Raw genomic sequence first — 16269 nt, forward strand, 5'->3', positions numbered from 1 at the left:
CTATGAATGTTCCAGAAGTGATCATGTTTAGACATATTAGGAAAAAAAACTCCCAAGTGAAAATAATTTGGTGACGTTGTAACTTCCTTGCCATGCCTTCCATAATGTGGAACAAAATTGCGTGCATTGTGAGAAGGGTACAACCTGTAGATTATCAGGCACTATCTATGGCGGTGTGGCTATCTCACTAACTTGTAAGTAAACTTTGCAATGAGATAAATCAAATTCTGTAACAAAGCAATTGGATTCTGCAAACTATATGTATACAAACTGAGCAGATTTGCTTGATTGTTGATATTTTGTGTGGGTTCACTGGGCTGCACTGTTTTGAACTCTTCCTCTCTTTTCTCCTAAGAGAATTTTCCTGGGTCTTAAAGCAGTGTTTTTCAATCAGTGGTACTGGCTACCACCTGTCGTAGTTGAGGTGGTGTCTGGTGCAACATGCAGGGCCCCCAGATACCTGCCATCCAGCAGTGAGACCAGTGATGCAACATGACAAACAGTGGTAGGAGGCTTGGCATGGTGGGAAGAGCTACAAAGCGTGATTTTCACATGCTCAGAAAAGACCTCTCATCCATCCAGAGCCTCTTACTAGTGTTTGTCACTTTGCATCTGGCTTCCCAACCCAGAAGTAACTGATAACATCATCACTAGTTATTTCCAGTAGTACTTCCAATAGGTGAACCAGGCAAAGCAGCACAGCGAGGGACAAACGTTGAGAAATGCTGTCTTAGACCCAATGAGAAAGGGTGTTCAAAGTATCCCTTTTCCTCCTCCTTTTCCTCCTCTTTTGCTCTTGCTCCAGCTTTTCACAAGACCTGTAGAGGGAGTTTTCCTTTGCCCTTGTCTGTCTGGTTTTAAATTTAGTGGGCTTCACATATCTCCAACCCTTCTCCTTACAAGGCAGCCAGGCAGGGCCATCCTATTCATGAGGCCACATATAGAGGTAGCTTCAGATCAGTAGTGGACCTGCCATTTTGTGAAAGGGGCAAATGCCCCGGGCGTGGAGCCTCACGTGCATCTAGGATCACTTGGAAGCCTCACTGAGGCTCCTGATGCAGTCAGAAACTGTGCTTCTGCAGAAAGTACAATTTAAGATCACAGGGAAGCCCCCGGAGGCTTCCCTGGTGTGTCCTGAAGTTGTGCGAGGCTCCGTTTCGCTCCAGGTAAGTGGGGTGTGTGTGAATTTGCACTCAGGGGCAGTGCATCCCACGGGGGCGCCATTGTGGACCTTTGCCCTAGGGCCAGGGTCTCCAAACCACGGCCAGGGGCCCAGATGCGGCCCGCAGCAAGCCTCTTTCCAGCCCGCGGCCAACCTCTTGTCCCCTGAAAGCCTCCGGCCCACTCAACTGAACATGACCAGAACTGTGCTCTGATTATGTCTGGATGGTGTCCTGAGGGCCAGAGAGGTTGAATGAATGAGCCCATTCATTCATCTAATGTACCATCTAAGTACCATCTCTAATTTATTTATTTAAATTTTATATTTAAATTGTTTTGCTGGCCCTCCACACCACACCAGATATTTGATGCGGCCCTCTGGCCAAAAGTTTGGAGACCCCTGCCCTGGAAAGGGACTGGGGAAGTCTGCCACTGCTTCAGATAGCAAATTGGTGTGTGTGTTGGGGGGGGGGGGTGCCCATCTCTATTCATTTACTTGCCTTCACATTTTTTCCTTCCACTCCCAGGATTAGAAAATGAAGATGGGGCAGAGAGGAAGAGGAAATGTGGAGGGAAGGAGAGTGCTGAGGTAAAACATTAGAGCATCATTGGGCGGGGGGGGGGGCAGCATTTTGAATGCTTCCTCAGGTGACAGGTGGTTTGGGGCCATCCCTGCAGCAAGAAGGTATGGTGGGCTGGGGGCCACATTCTCATTGCTACAGTGACTGATGGGGGGTTGCAGTGTCATGGTGAGGTCCAGGATCAGATCCCGGACATCTTGCATGTAGTATCTTTTACTAGTCATAGTGAGGAATAAGGAGCTTGTGGGGCCCTGGCACCCTATTTCTCTGCACTTGCCTATTGGAAATCTCCATTACCAACTCTGTTGATTGTGCCAGGCATCATTCCACACATTTTTTTGCTAATCTTGCAACCGTTAAGGTCAGAAAACCTTTTGCTCTGTTAGTGAATGTTGATATCAGGAAGCTGAAATTTTGCAACCAATACCACTATGGTTTCATGGGCTTCTGTAGAAATGCAGCATACATTCAGCCCAAAACCTAGTACGCTTCCTCTAATAGTAGTTCATTCAAGTTGCTCTGGAGAAAGAGCTTAGTAACAGAGAGCACTGAGAGCATATTTGCAATGCTTATTCACTTTTATATTGCTATTTCTCTCTAGGCCTTCAGTACCTTTGTGCCCATGTGTTACATCATACATAAATATATCTTTTTCCTATGACTAATAGGCCAGATTTTTGGCAAAAAAATATTGAATGTGCAACTGAAATCACCAGTGATTTTTCTGATCTATGCATACAGATGGGACCATACAGACACTTGTCTAAGTGGTGATGAGTGGGTAGGCAGGACAGGGTTGTTTCTGTCACGATGCCAAACTATGGAATGCCTTCTGGAGAGAGACCCGCCTGACCTGATCTCTGCTGACCTTCTGCCATGCTACAAAGACATGTCTCACATAACACATTTAGTGGTGGAGAAAAGGAGGAAGGGCATTTCACATCAGGCTTTACCCCTTGCTAATCTTCTGGTGGTTTTAGTGAATATTTTGATCTATTTTAACGTTTCTCAAGTTAGAAGGATGGGCTATGAATATTTTTATTTGTTTTAAAAAATTGTATAATTGACCTGAGTATTTTCTTGTGCAGATTCTTTTTCTGTATTTTCTTGTGCAGTATTTTCTTGTGCAGTATTTTCTTGTGCAGATTCTTGTGTAGTACAATTCTATGCACCAGATGTCATGAATATTACTGCTAGCCATGTTATATAATACATCCTCCCTATTTGGGCTGTCAAACTGGTATCTTTTTGTTTCTAAGGAAAAAGAAAACATAAATTGTAAACGATCTTCTAGTTATAACAAATAGTACTGCTGGCACGCTTCTGGTCTTGCCTCCACGCAGGCTTGGGAGGTGCTCGGCTGTTGGCTGGGCCACTGCCTGGGAGGAATGAGAGCACGAGACAGGTGTGTGAGCTCCCGTTTCACACTCTGCATTGAATGCTGATCCCCTCCCTCTCCTCCCTTCAGGATCCCCTCCCCTCAGACTTCATACATCTGAGACTAGCTGATCACCCTTTATGGGGGCCAGGTAGGAATTCTTTTTTGCAGATTTAGGCTAGTGGCTTTCTAACCTACCCCAGGCTGGTGTTGATACATGGTTCATGTAGGTTCATGGTTAGTCAGCTCCCATTACCTGGTTGGTCACTTTAGGCAGGTGTGGGCAGGCCAGACTTCATCTTTTGGTGTCCATTCTGAGGTAAGCAATGTGGGTGAACCAGGGACACTCACATGTTGCTTGTCTGGCTTGGTGAGGCTGGCTGGCAAGCTCCCTGGCTGGAATTTGCAAAGGCTACCTCAGGGCTTGGCCTGTGGGTTTGCGCTGTCCGACTGCCATGACTCTTTGGGGTTGGCTGTGATAGACTCATTTGGTCTTCAGTTGAGTGCAGCCTTGAGTCAGTTGGTACACTCATTTATCCTCTGGGAAAGGTAGACGGTTAGCACCATTTCCCTGATGTAGTGCCCACACACTTGGGTTTTTAGTTAGAATTTTATCCTGCTGCAGCTGTTTAACCCTGGGGTGCGGGGTAAAGCATTTGCTTTATTTGGTAGTTCCAATGGATTTATTCAGCTAGCCTATACCATTTCAATTTGGTGTTTCTATGTGCACAGGAGTCAATCACCACACAACACGGATGCATCAATAGAAATGAGTGATTCAATGAGACAGCTGCTTCCAGGCCAAAGAGCATTTTCGAAACAGAAAAATTGCTTTGTGTGTTTAAATCTTCCGACTAGTCTTAATTGCGTATCTTATCTTAATGATTGTTTTAAAAAGCCTTTAGACCCACAAACCACTGAACAGATGGCAATTATTTTGAACATAAAATTTAAATAATAAAAATGGTAACTTTTAATAATTTAGATAGGGGACGTTATAGAACAATAGGCCCTTCATTCTCTGCTGCAATGCAAACATCAAACTCAATTTGCTTAAAAGTATCTAACACTGCATGCTTGCATTATTCTTTAAAAATGTCTGTTGTTTTCTTTGTATGTGCTAGCAGTGCTTAGTCCACTTTTTTGGCAACACAGGCCTCAAAGCAGCTCATGTCATTTTTTTTAAAGTGACATAATAAAGGATTAAATAATATAATCACAACTTTAATTAGACTTAAATGACAAGAGAGGGAAAGAAACTAAGACATAGCTGCCATGGCCCCCAGGACCAAAGTCCATATGTCATTAAATCCATCTTTGATAGGGGAATTTAACCAGGAAATGGGCCAGAATATGTACTTTTAGTTCAAAAAATCAGTAATGGGGGCAATCTCACCTAGGACTGTGGTATATGGCAAGGGGGGATTAACAGAGGAAGGGAGGAGGTGTAGTCCAGAGGTTGAGCTGGCTGAAGCCTGCCCCAAAACTAAGCAGGAGCAGCTCAATCCATGCCTGGAAGGGACATCAGAAGTCACTAACAAGCTGATGTGACCTTCGGTGACAGAGAGGAGTCTGTTGTGAGCCATGGTGAGAGGATGGACTGGAATGCTCCAATAGGAGAATGCCAGTGACAGAGTGATAAAAACTGCAAGATCCCCTGCTCAGCATGATTTGTGGCTATCTGTGGAAGCTCTAGGCAAGTGTTGACAGCTAAGAAAGATGAGTACACCTGAAGGAAAACGTCTGGAGGGTTCTAGATATAGAGCAATATTGGAAAGACCCGTATCAGGTCTAGGACAGCCTGTCTATGTAAACCGCTTTGAGTACTATCAAGAGAAATCTGAGGATGAGAAAGATGGTATAGGTGGGGCCTCTGTGTCTATGGATTATCCATCTGTGGATCTGGCTCAACACGGGTCCCCTGGACCCGTGTTGACCCAGACTTGGCCCAACCTGAACCCCCCGAAGGCAAACAGAGCTGTGCTCCGATCACATCCAGAGGGCTTACTGAAGCCCACAGAGGCCGCCCATTGTGGGCTTCAGAATGGCCATAATGGCAAAAAAAAAAAAAAAAAAAAAAAAAACTAAACAAAAAAACTCTTGGGAAACCGGAAATGACATTTTTCTGCCTTTTAAGGCATTCTGAAGCCTGGGAAGGGCTTCCTTGGGCCTCAGAATGCCTTTAAAGGCATTAAAGTGTCACTTCTGGTTTCCCAAGGAAAACTGGAAGAAGCTTGTTTGTTTTTTGCATTAATGGCCATTCTGAAGCCCACAAAGGCCACAGATGGATATTTTCAGCCTCTTCAGGTTTTACAACTCTTTCGCCTTTGGATGGTTTAAAAAGTCATAACCGTGGATTTGCTTAGCTGCAGTTTTTGGTATGTGCTGGGGGGTGTGTGTGTGTCAAAGAATGTATTCCCTGTGGATAGCAAGGCCCCACCTGTATATAAGTAAGAGCACAATCCAAACCAACTTTCCAGCACTGATCTAAGAGCAATGTAGCTTTGAGGTAAGGGAATAAATATTCCCTTATCCTGAGGAGGCCTCTGTGACTGCTCCCCAACTGCAGGTTGCAGCACATGCCCCATCAGCAGAGCTATGTCAGAGCTGGAAAGTTGGTTAGGATTTGGGCCCAAGTAAGTAAGTAGAGTTTGTGGGGCCAATCTGGATTGGGACCATGGTGGTTTACCTGCCCCCCCATCTGAATCATGCTCCCAAAATAAATCAGGGGTGGCATCCGGGGTTGACCAGGTGAGACACTGCCCAAAAGCCTAAATATCAGAGAGCCTGCCTGGGCGGCTGTCCGCTAACCCTCACCACTGGTGGGAATGGCAATGTCCAATGCACTGTTAGGGGGCTGGCAGGAGCACCAGGGCTTTTCTCCAGGCATCCCTGAAAGCTGGCACCAGCATTGTTCCAAACTTGTACCATATTTGGCAGCTAAGAAACAAGCATGTAGCTGTGGCTACTGGATTGTTGTTGCCATTCACAACCTAAGGCCCCAATCCTATCTCCAACCTGTTTACATGATGCAGCTGTGCTAGTGGAGTAGGCAAGGTACGGACGTGTGTGTGTGTGTGTGTGTGTGTGTGTTAGAGAGAGTCTGTAGGCTGCCTGGCTGTCGATAGGTCTCCTCAAACCTACACCAGCTTAGCTTAGCTGGTGTAAGTCTGAGGAGCCTCAGATAGTAGGTCTGGGCCAGGAAAAGTGGATAGGATACTGGGATGTGTTGCCTCCGCTGATATCCACCACCTCCTGCTCCCGAACCACCCCCTTCCTGTCCTGCTCTGCACCCCAATTGTCCCCTGATTATCCACTCAATTGCCCATGTCCTACCCACACCACACCACCACCTTACCTGCTCAAGCAGGGCTTGAGTTGTTGTTGTTGGCAACCTTCAGTCTCGAAAGACTATGGTATCGCGCTCTGAAAGGTGGTTCTGGAACAGCGTCTAGTGTGGCTGAAAAGGCCAGTTCAGGAGTGACAATCCCTTCCACACTGGGAGCAAGTGCAGTCTGTCCCTGGTCTGTCTCCCTGGCTATGGGCCCTCCTTCTTTGCCTCTTTGCCTCAGACTGTTGGCCAAGTGTCTCCTCAAACTGGGAAAGGCCATGCTGCACAGCCTGCCTCCAAGCGGGCCGCTCAGAGGCCAGGGTTTCCCACTTGTTGAGGTTCACTCCTAAGGCCTTCAGATCCCTCTTGCAGATGTCCTTGTATCGCAGCTGTGGACTACCTGTAGGGCGCTTTCCTTGCACGAGTTCTCCATAGAGGAGATCCTTTGGGATCCGGCCATCATCCATTCTCACGGCATGACCAAGCCAACGCAGGTGTCTCTGTTTCAGCAGTGCATACATGCTAGGGATTCCAGCACATTCCAGGACTGTGTTGTTTGGAACTTTGTCCTGCCAGGTGATACCGAGAATGCGTCGGAGGCAGCGCATGTGGAAAGCGTTCAGTTTCCTCTCCTATTGTGGGCGAAGAGTCCATGACTCGCTGTAGTACAGAAGTGTACTCAGGACGCAAGCTCTGTAGACCTGGATCTTGGTATGTTCCGTCAGCTTCTTGTTGGACCAGACTCTCTTAGTGAGTCTGGAAAACGTGGTAGCTGCTTTACCGATGCGTTTGTTTAGCTCGGTATCAAGAGAAAGAGTGTCAGAGATCGTTGAGCAAAGGTACACAAAGTCATGGACAACCTCCAGTTCATGTGCAGAGATTGTAATGCAGGGAGGTGAGTCCACATCCTGAACCATGGCCTGTGTTTCCTTCTGGCTGATCATCAGTCCAAAATCTTGGCAGGCCTTGCTAAAACGATCCATGAGCTGCTGGAGATCTTTGGCAGAGTGGGTAGTGACAGCTGCATCGTCGGCAAAGAGGAAGTCGCACAGACATTTCAGCTGGACTTTGGACTTTGCTCTCATTCTGGAGAGGTTGAAGAGCTTTCCATCTGATCTGGTCCGGAGATACATGCCTTCTGTTGCAGTTCCAAAGGCATATTTCAGCAGAACAGTGAAGAAAATCCCAAACAAGGTGGGTGCAAGAACACAGCCCTGCTTCACGCCACTCCGGATGTCAAAGGGGTCTGATGTGGAGCCATCGAAGACAACAGTGCCCTTCATGTCCTTGTGGAAGGATCTGATGATTCTGAGGAGCCTGGGTGGACATCCAATCTTGGGGAGAATCTTAAAGAGGCCATCCCTGCTGACCAGGTCGAACGCCTTCGTGAGATCTATGAAGGCTATAAAGAGTGGCTGTCGTTGTTCCCTGCATTTCTCCTGCAGCTGTCTAAGGGAGAATACCATATCAGTGGTGGACCTGTTGGCTCGGAATCCGCACTGCGATTCTGGATAAACGCTCTCTGCAAGTACCTGGAGCCTCTTTAGTGCAACTCGGGCAAACAACTTTCCTACAATGCTAAGGAGAGAGATGCCGCAGTAGTTGTTGCAGTCACCCCTGTCGCCTTTGTTCTTATACAGTGTGATGATGTTTGCATTCCTCATGTCTTAAGGTACTCCACCTTCTCTCCAGCAGAGACAGAGGATTTCATACAGCTCAGTGACGATGATCTCTTTGCAGCACTTTAGGACTTCAGCAGGGATGCTGTCTTTTCCAGGTGCCTTGCCAAAGGCAAGGGAGTCCAGGGCCACGTGAAGTTCTTCTAGGGTTGGTTCACTGTCAAGCTCCTCCAGCACAGGCAGGCACTCAATGTTGTTCAGCGCTTCTTCGGTGACTACATTTTCTCTGCAATATAGCTCAGAGTAGTGCTGCACCCAGCGTTCCATCTGCTGCGTCCGATCCTGGATGACTTTGCCTGTGGCAGACTTCAAAGGGGCAATTTTCTTCTGCGTTGGACCTAGGGCCTGCTTGATACCATCATACATCCCCTTGATGTTGCCCGTGTCAGCTGCTATCTGTATCTGGGAGCAGAGCTGGAGCCAGTAGTCGTTAGCACATCTCCTGGTAATCTGCTGGACTTTGCTGTGAGCAGCTCAGAGGACCTGCAGGTTGCGCTCACTGGGACAGGCCTTGTATGCTGCTTGAGCTCTCCTCTTTTCCTCAATGACTGGTGTCAACTCCTCAGAGTGGGCTTCAAACCAGTCTGCCGTATTGACTTGTCTGCCGGCTTGAGTTGACTGTTGGCAAATACATGGGGACTCTGGTTATTTGCGCTGGTTGTCCTACAACAAACAATGGCAGTGCATCTTTTCAGTACAGCACAGGCAGTTGTGCCGGTGATCCACCTCCATAAGCTTTCAATGGGATTGGACTGCCCATCTCTAAATGCCCAACTCCAAGAGGTGCCCATCCAGTTCATTCAGCTTTGGGAATGGGGTGGTGGTGGAAGAAATATCCTAAAGCAGTATCAGCAGCATTAGGAAATTACATAATCAAGACATGTTAACATAGAAAGGTTTCTTTTGGGGGTAAATACAAATTTAAATAGCAGTTGCATTTTGATCCTTCCTCCTTCCTTTTCAACAAGCTTCTTCCTTTTTGGAGTGTCAAAAATCAATAACAACTACAGAGCAAAAGAGATAAGGACAGTTGATGTGCTGAAACTTTGCCAGCCATAACATAAAAGTGGGGTTATAGCAGTCTGTCTCCTTTCATCCCTCTCTCACCATTATAACATGCACTAGAGTGGCCTAGATATCTGGGTTTATTTTGAGCACAGATGAAGATCTTTAGTTTTTAATTAATAATACATGGCTGTAGAATCTGAAAGGCCATCTATAATTCATATATCAGTATCTCAAAAGAAGTCATTCATATATTATATATTCACACGGGGTGGGGGAATATTCTCCTTTATTTAAAGTTATTTTTTTGAATAAGAAACATATTCAGATTTTATCTTGAATCCATTAAATTGGAACAGATTTACCCCTAAGTTTCACACTTTTCAAACATGTCTGCGTGGGCATCACATAGTAGATGCTGGAAGTAGCATTAAAAGAATACGGGGCGGGGGAAGGGACACGAACTTTTTCAGTCTTTTTGAAATTATCTGAGCAGTGTTAAAAGACCCATTTCATAGCAACAATGATCTATACGAAAAGGCTGGATACAGAGCTGTGGTCAGTGATTGGTATCTAGAGCAGTCATTCTCAAACTTTTAGCACCGGGACCCATTTTTTTAAGGGAGAATCTGTCAGGACCCAGCAGAAGTGATGTCATGGTCAGATGTGACATCATCAAGCAGGAAAACTTAACAATCCTAGGCTACAATCCTACGCAGCTTACTCAGGAGTAAGTCCCATATACTATCATTGTTATGCATATCCATAGCAGCCTGTTAAAAGTACAGATGTGTCACATTTCCCCAAATGCAGTCACATACCATAGTAGCATCAATAATATATTAAAAATAAAATATTGAAATGAATGGGGACCCACCTGAAAATAGCTTGTGACTCCCCTGGTGGTTCCCAACCCACAGTGTGAGAAATACTGTAGAGCAATTGCTGAGAGCCCCAGTGACCAGGAGGGCCCATCAGTAGCATAGCCAGAGTGGGGATGGCATGGTAAGTACTGCAGTACTGCAGTGTGCTGTGTAAATGGTCCCTCTCACTGTCAGAGCCATTCTGTAGGCGCTTGCTTGCAGATTGCTGTTGCTGCCTGGAATGGCTCCAACTGCACGTGGGAGGGGCCACTTACACAGCACATTGCAGTGCTTGCAGTACTTACCATGTCATCCCTCTCTGGCTATGCTACTAGGCTCACTGCATATCCTTGACCCCGTGTTTTCATAGACTGTACCAATATCTCAATTTGACCCAGTAGAGGAGTATGGAAGGAGAAGGGACGCACACACACACACACACACACACACACACACACTACCAGAACTCAGAGGTCACTCAGTGAAATTGTTTGGCCTTAGGTTCAGAACTGACAAAATAAAGCATGAAACACAATACAAAATTAACTTATTGAATTTGCCGGTAGAAGGGGAGACGATGGCTACGGCTAGAGCACGTGTTTCATGTTGATGTGTGTGGTTTCTTTTAACAAAACAGCACCCAGATCAAGTCTTCCTGTGGTGTGGGGGCAGGGAGGGCCATGGAGCTGAAGTTCTCCCATGCCACAGTCAGAAGTTACTTACCTTTTTTCAAAATCCAAGCATGTTAGAATGACAGGTTTAAAAAAAGGGTTAGACAAGTTCATGGGGGATAGGATCAGTGGTGTTCACTATCAGGTAGGTGCAAGGGGTGTGGACTACACTGGGTGACACTATAGGGAGGGGTGACACCACGTGAGCAGAGCCTGAAATTTCCTGGGCAGGGTGACTGGGAGGCCAGGTTTACCAGACCTGGGTTCCACATCAGGAAGCCTGGTAGACTTGGGCTCTGGAGATTTTTCCAGTTGTTGCTGCCCTCCCCCTGCCCTCCCTGCCTCCACGCTGCAGTGGGTAACACCAACTCTAGTGATGCCACTGGATAGGTTTACCAATGACTAGGAGCCATGCTAGCTAAATGGGACACATTCACAGGCAGCTTGTTTCTGAATGCCAATTATTGGAGGCAAGCAATGACAGAGGACAATTGCCTTCCTCACCTGCCTGTGGATTTCCCAGAGGCATCTGGCTGGCCCCAGGGGAAAACACCAGGATCTTGGATGATATGGATTTTTGACCCGATCCAGTAGGGTGATTCTTACAAACTTATGTTTGAAACTGCATCTATATTGTGCCTATTTCAGTAGGATTTCCAAGCCAAACTTTGAAAAGAATTTCTGCTGATAGATTGTTACAGTGTGGAGAAAACTATTTAACCCATGGCAGATCTTTGCAGGGAGCACAAATATCTTGCTGAATGGAGCAGCTGCCACAGGGTAGCCATTTTTGTTAAACAGCTTCCATGCTGCTTGTTGTTGCTTGTGTGAAGGAGGCCGTAGACATATGTATTTATGTCTATTTATAGGGGCACTATTATGTATTTATAGGGGCACTTTGGTGTGACTTGTGAAGATTCTTTGTTTCCAAGTTTCTAGCCCTCATTAGGGAAGAGACAGGCTCAAGAATAAGATGTGGTGAAGGCTCATTATAAATAGTAAATATGCAGAAGTTCTTCAAAGCTCAGTCATTGCAAGAAGTTCCTTTTGTGAATCTGTTTTTTTTTCCACAACTCACACAATACAATTCTGTTTTCTCAGAATTTGCCTCACCCAAATGTATCTAGAGACTTGGGGCCAAACAGCAGACTTGTGAGCAGCCGTTGCTCCTTACCCTCTTAGAGTAACTGCTAGCTTCTTTTAAATGTGTAAAGGCAATTTGCCTGTTGTAATACATGCAGTTTGGAAAAGACTTTCACAACATAGGCACAGTGTTTCATACTTCCGCTCCACCCCTGGGGGGGGGGGGCGTAGAAAGCGTCAACCTTTGCAGGGTCAGTTTCTTTGTCTTATTCTCTCCCCACAAAGTTAGGGTGTTGTATTTTGTGATTCCAGGTTATTTCCAAATAGGCGAGTAGGTGAAGGACCAGAAATCCAGACAATGTGTCAGTCTTTAAAGCAGAGTTACTTTCCTAAAACAATATCATGCAACTCTCAAGCAAACATCTATTGCTACAAAACCTCTGAATTTGTTCCCCTTCACTAGTTACATTTAAACTGTTGAACTGTTTCCTTCCGGCTCCACCCAAGCATGTGTGAGATGTCCACCAGCTTGCAGCCATCAGCCCTCAAGAGCCATCAAGCAAGCAAGTAGGCTACACATGAGGTTAGAGAGAGAGAGAGAGAGAGAGGACGTCTTTACTCAACATAACCCAATACCATCTCCAAAACATTATCTACATTCCCTCCTTACAGAATATATCATGTAATGTGAAAGTACTGACATATTTTTCTCACTGTAATATATAGTAGAATTTCACCCAAGGAAAACAAACAAAAAAAGTGAAGGCAATTGCCCACCTAACAGCATGCCTCACTTCTCCTTTCTCACTCAACACTGCTTAGTTTGAAATAATCACAACTGTTGTGTATACCATGAAGCATTGCAGAGAAACAAAAACACAACACTTGTAGTAGTGGCGTAGCTAGTGAGGGACAGGGCGGTGGTCCACCCCAGGTACCAGCCTTGGGGGGGGGTGACACCACAAATGACCTAACACTGCTAACATCGCAGAGGTTATGAGTAACCCCATCATGCTATATACCATTCGATGTGGAATTTCCAGTGGAATGCAATGCAAAAAAACAGAGTAAAATATCTCCTTTCCATCAAAAGCTAGGGCCAAAAAACCAGAAACAAAAAAATGCATGAAGCCCTATGGAAAGTGAAATTGAACTGTATCGCGTGTTTACTCGCAAGTAGGCAAATGTGCCTTTGTCGGAAAGGGCAGGCTGAGAGGAATCCATTGACACCAGAATGGTTCCTATCCAATGAAAGCAGCCCCCTAAAAAATCTAAGAAGGAGGTCCCTTTCTCCAAGTGGACAAATGGATTGAACCTTATGGAAAGTGAAAGTAATCCACAGGGTTGCGTTTACTCGCAAGTAAGCAAACGTGCCTTGGCTCCTGATCAAGTCAGGCAAAGGGGAATGCAAGGCTAGCTGCATGGTCCCAATCTGATGAATGTGGAGCTCAGCAAATGCTCCAGAAGGCAGCACCCCCAAAGAATAAAACAGGCTTCAGTTGGTAAGGTCCATTTTTATTTGTTTTTAGACTTGCAAAGCCAGGTGGGTCCTGATAGTGTAATGCTTGAAACAGAAGAACTTACACTGTAAGTTCAGCCCACTGGGGAGGGCTGAAAATCTCACTGATATTTTTTTTTGGGGGGGGGGTGTTCTTGCGGGTAGGCTACAGAGAAAATTCACTTGGTGAAAGAGGGCTGGCTTCCCCTTATTTATTAGTTTTTCTTTAATTATTTATAATTATTTCTTTTGCTTAATGATTTCACTTCCAGCCATGACATCACTTCGGGGGTCTTAGATTGTCATTCTAAAAAGTGGGTCGCAGTGTTAAAAGTTTGAGAACTACTGCCTTAACTCAAAACAGGCCAATGAGACATCCTTGGTGGGAGGGGGTGTGACACCCTAGTGTCCAAAATTCTGAAAATCATGGCTTTTAGGAATAATACCATCAAGTTATATACTATTTGGTGCAGAATTTCATCCATTGTTTGTGGGAAAATATTCACTGCATTTATTTTCTGGCCGTTATTATTATTCATTTCATGTCATGACTATTACTATCTGTCAGTCTTACCTACCTCACAGGATTATTGTGAGGACAAAATAAGGGGAGGAACCATGTACGCTACCCTGAGCTGCTTAGAGGAAAGGTGGTATATACAATTAATTAATTTAATTAACTAATTAACATCATAAGTAATTATTAATCATGTCGTATGGGGTGACAAAAATTTATGGGCCCCGGGTATCAAATGATCTAGCTACGCTACTGCCCTGTAGCCATGTAAGGTGGAGAATACACAACACACCACTGAATCAATGACCACAACAAATAGATCACAAGCAGCAAGAACACAGAAGAAAACCCATATCAGTTGGGTTCCAGCACTTTTGCAGTCATAACAACAGCAAGACATATGAATTAGGCTGGAAAGGAGACGTGGAAATTTCAGCCTCTTAACATGTAAGTGCCAATAGGCTAGAAGAAGCCAGAGGAGAACTCTTATGAACCTTTACTAATACTTTCCTGTTCATATTACCAAATGCTATCTGATATGCTCCTTCCCTATTTACCAGAGGCAGTTCCTATTTCCTAATTATTCCCTCTTGTAAAGTCTGTATTTTTGCCTTTGGGAAACGTTTCCTTAAAAGTTTGTTAATGTGAGATGCTACAGTTGCTCTTCAGTGAGCAACCTCCCCCCACCCCCACACACCTGCCTCTCCCAGTTAAATGTCTGTGTTGGGAGAGGGGTACATCTTGTCTCTAGTACACTTTCATATCAGCCATGCACATGAACTTTAAGGTTCCCTGCAGCACACAGCCTGCTGTTTTTTTACACTGGAGCTGCTGGTGCCTATTTTCAATTGTCAATTTTCAATTTTGTTTTCAATTTTCAAAATTTTCAATTTTGTTTTCCAGCCTATTTTTAAACCTGACTGGTTGATGCACATGATGAATTGTTGCCTGACATCATGAGATGCTTTCTTTCCTGGGCTGCAGATCTGCTCCACCTGGGTTCTCATCCTCCAAGTTTTTCGTTTAGCTGGAGTCTCCCCATACTCCCAGCCATCCACTGCCAACCCGCCTCTGTGGCCATTGCCACCTGACCCTTGAACGAGTGCTTAGCATGCCTCTCTAGTGCTAGTGCCAGTGGAATGATTATTCTGCTGTCGCAGGCTGCTGCAAAGTAGGCATAAACCTGCTTTTCAGCAGCACTAGCAGCTGGCATGTCAACAAGAAGGCCACAGCCTTCTCATGCACACCAGTGGATGTCAGGTGGCCCACCTGAGCATGTAAGCCCAGCACAGGGGGTGGAATGGAGCAGGGAGAGTGGGTGGAACAGGGTGTGGTGGGCAAAACAGGGAGGAGATGGGGTTGGGGATGGGAGGATCAATTCCAGGTGGGAGTGCGTTCAGGTGGTTGCACTCCCCCTGAAGGAGCAGGTACGTAGCTTGGGGGTCCGCCTGGACTCACAGCTGCTCCTGAATTCCCAGGTGGTGGCTGTGGTCAGAGGAGCCTTTGCTCAGGTTCGGCTGGTGCGCCAGCTGCAGCCATACTTGGATTGTGCAGACCTGGCCACAGTGATCCATGCCATGATGACATCGAGGTTAGATTATTGTAATGCGTTCTACGTGGGGCTGCCCTTGAAGACACTTTCAAAACTGCAACTAGTGCAGAATACAGCTGCCCATGTAGTTAACGGATGTAGGCGGTCTGACTCTGTTGGGCCGCTTCTGCAGTGGCTGCACTGGCTGCCCATTTGTTTCTGGGCCCAATTCACAATGCTGGTTTTCACCTTCAAAGCCCTAAACTGCTCGGGGCCAGGGTTTCTTAGAGATCACCTACTCCTATAAAATCCGGCTTGTCCTCTTAGGTCTGTGGTTTTAAAACTCTCCCGGAGTTTGAAATCTGCAGGAAGTCCTTGTGGGGGGCGGGGGGGGGGAGGCAGCGGGGGCAGGGGGGAGGCAGCGACGTGATCCCCAGGATCACGCTGCTCAGGGGGGCTGCAGGGACTGGGGTGTACCCTCTGTCCCTGGGTGCAGGGAGCCCTGTGCGAGCCTCAGCAGGGCTCCCCAGGTCAGCAGCAGTGAAAGTGAGTGATCATGCTCTGTCACTGCAAAACCGGAAGTGGAGGACGATCGCTCCACTTTCACTGCTGCTGACCTGGGGAACCCTGCAGAGTCTCGCGCAGGGCTCCCTGCACCCCCAGGACGCTGCTGCAGGGACTGGAGAGTGCACCCCAGTCCCTGCAGCCCTGTCAGACGTGAAAGTGGAGTGATTGTGCTCCATTTCCGATTTAGCGGAGGCAGGGCGCGATCGCCCCACTTTCATTTTGGAAGCCTTGGGGAGACCTGCAGACAGCCGCGCAGGGCTCCCCACACCCCCGGCAGACTGCAGGAGGCTGTGGTAAGTGCAGCCAAGCTGCTGTAGCTCCCTGAGTGGCACGATCATGGGGATCACGCTGCTGCCTCCTTCCTGCCTCCTGGCTGGCCCCGCCCCTTAAGGGCAACATGGCCA

The 16269-nt window shown here is 46.6% G+C and overlaps 1 protein-coding gene across 1 annotated transcript in view; it reads left to right on the forward strand.

Annotated features, from left to right (window-relative positions):
• Nucleotides 1–1055: 1055 nt before the first annotated feature.
• BANK1 (B cell scaffold protein with ankyrin repeats 1) overlaps nucleotides 1056–16269 on the forward strand; it is a 260530-nt gene continuing 245316 nt past the window's right edge. Inside the window, exons 1-2 of the mRNA XM_066632324.1 lie at nucleotides 1056–1166; nucleotides 3211–3271. Coding sequence (XP_066488421.1) covers nucleotides 1056–1166; nucleotides 3211–3271 — 172 coding nt within the window. The remainder of the gene's footprint in view (nucleotides 1167–3210; nucleotides 3272–16269) is intronic.

This window comes from Tiliqua scincoides, chromosome 6 (genome assembly GCF_035046505.1).
Source record: "Tiliqua scincoides isolate rTilSci1 chromosome 6, rTilSci1.hap2, whole genome shotgun sequence".
NCBI lineage: Eukaryota > Metazoa > Chordata > Lepidosauria > Squamata > Scincidae > Tiliqua > Tiliqua scincoides.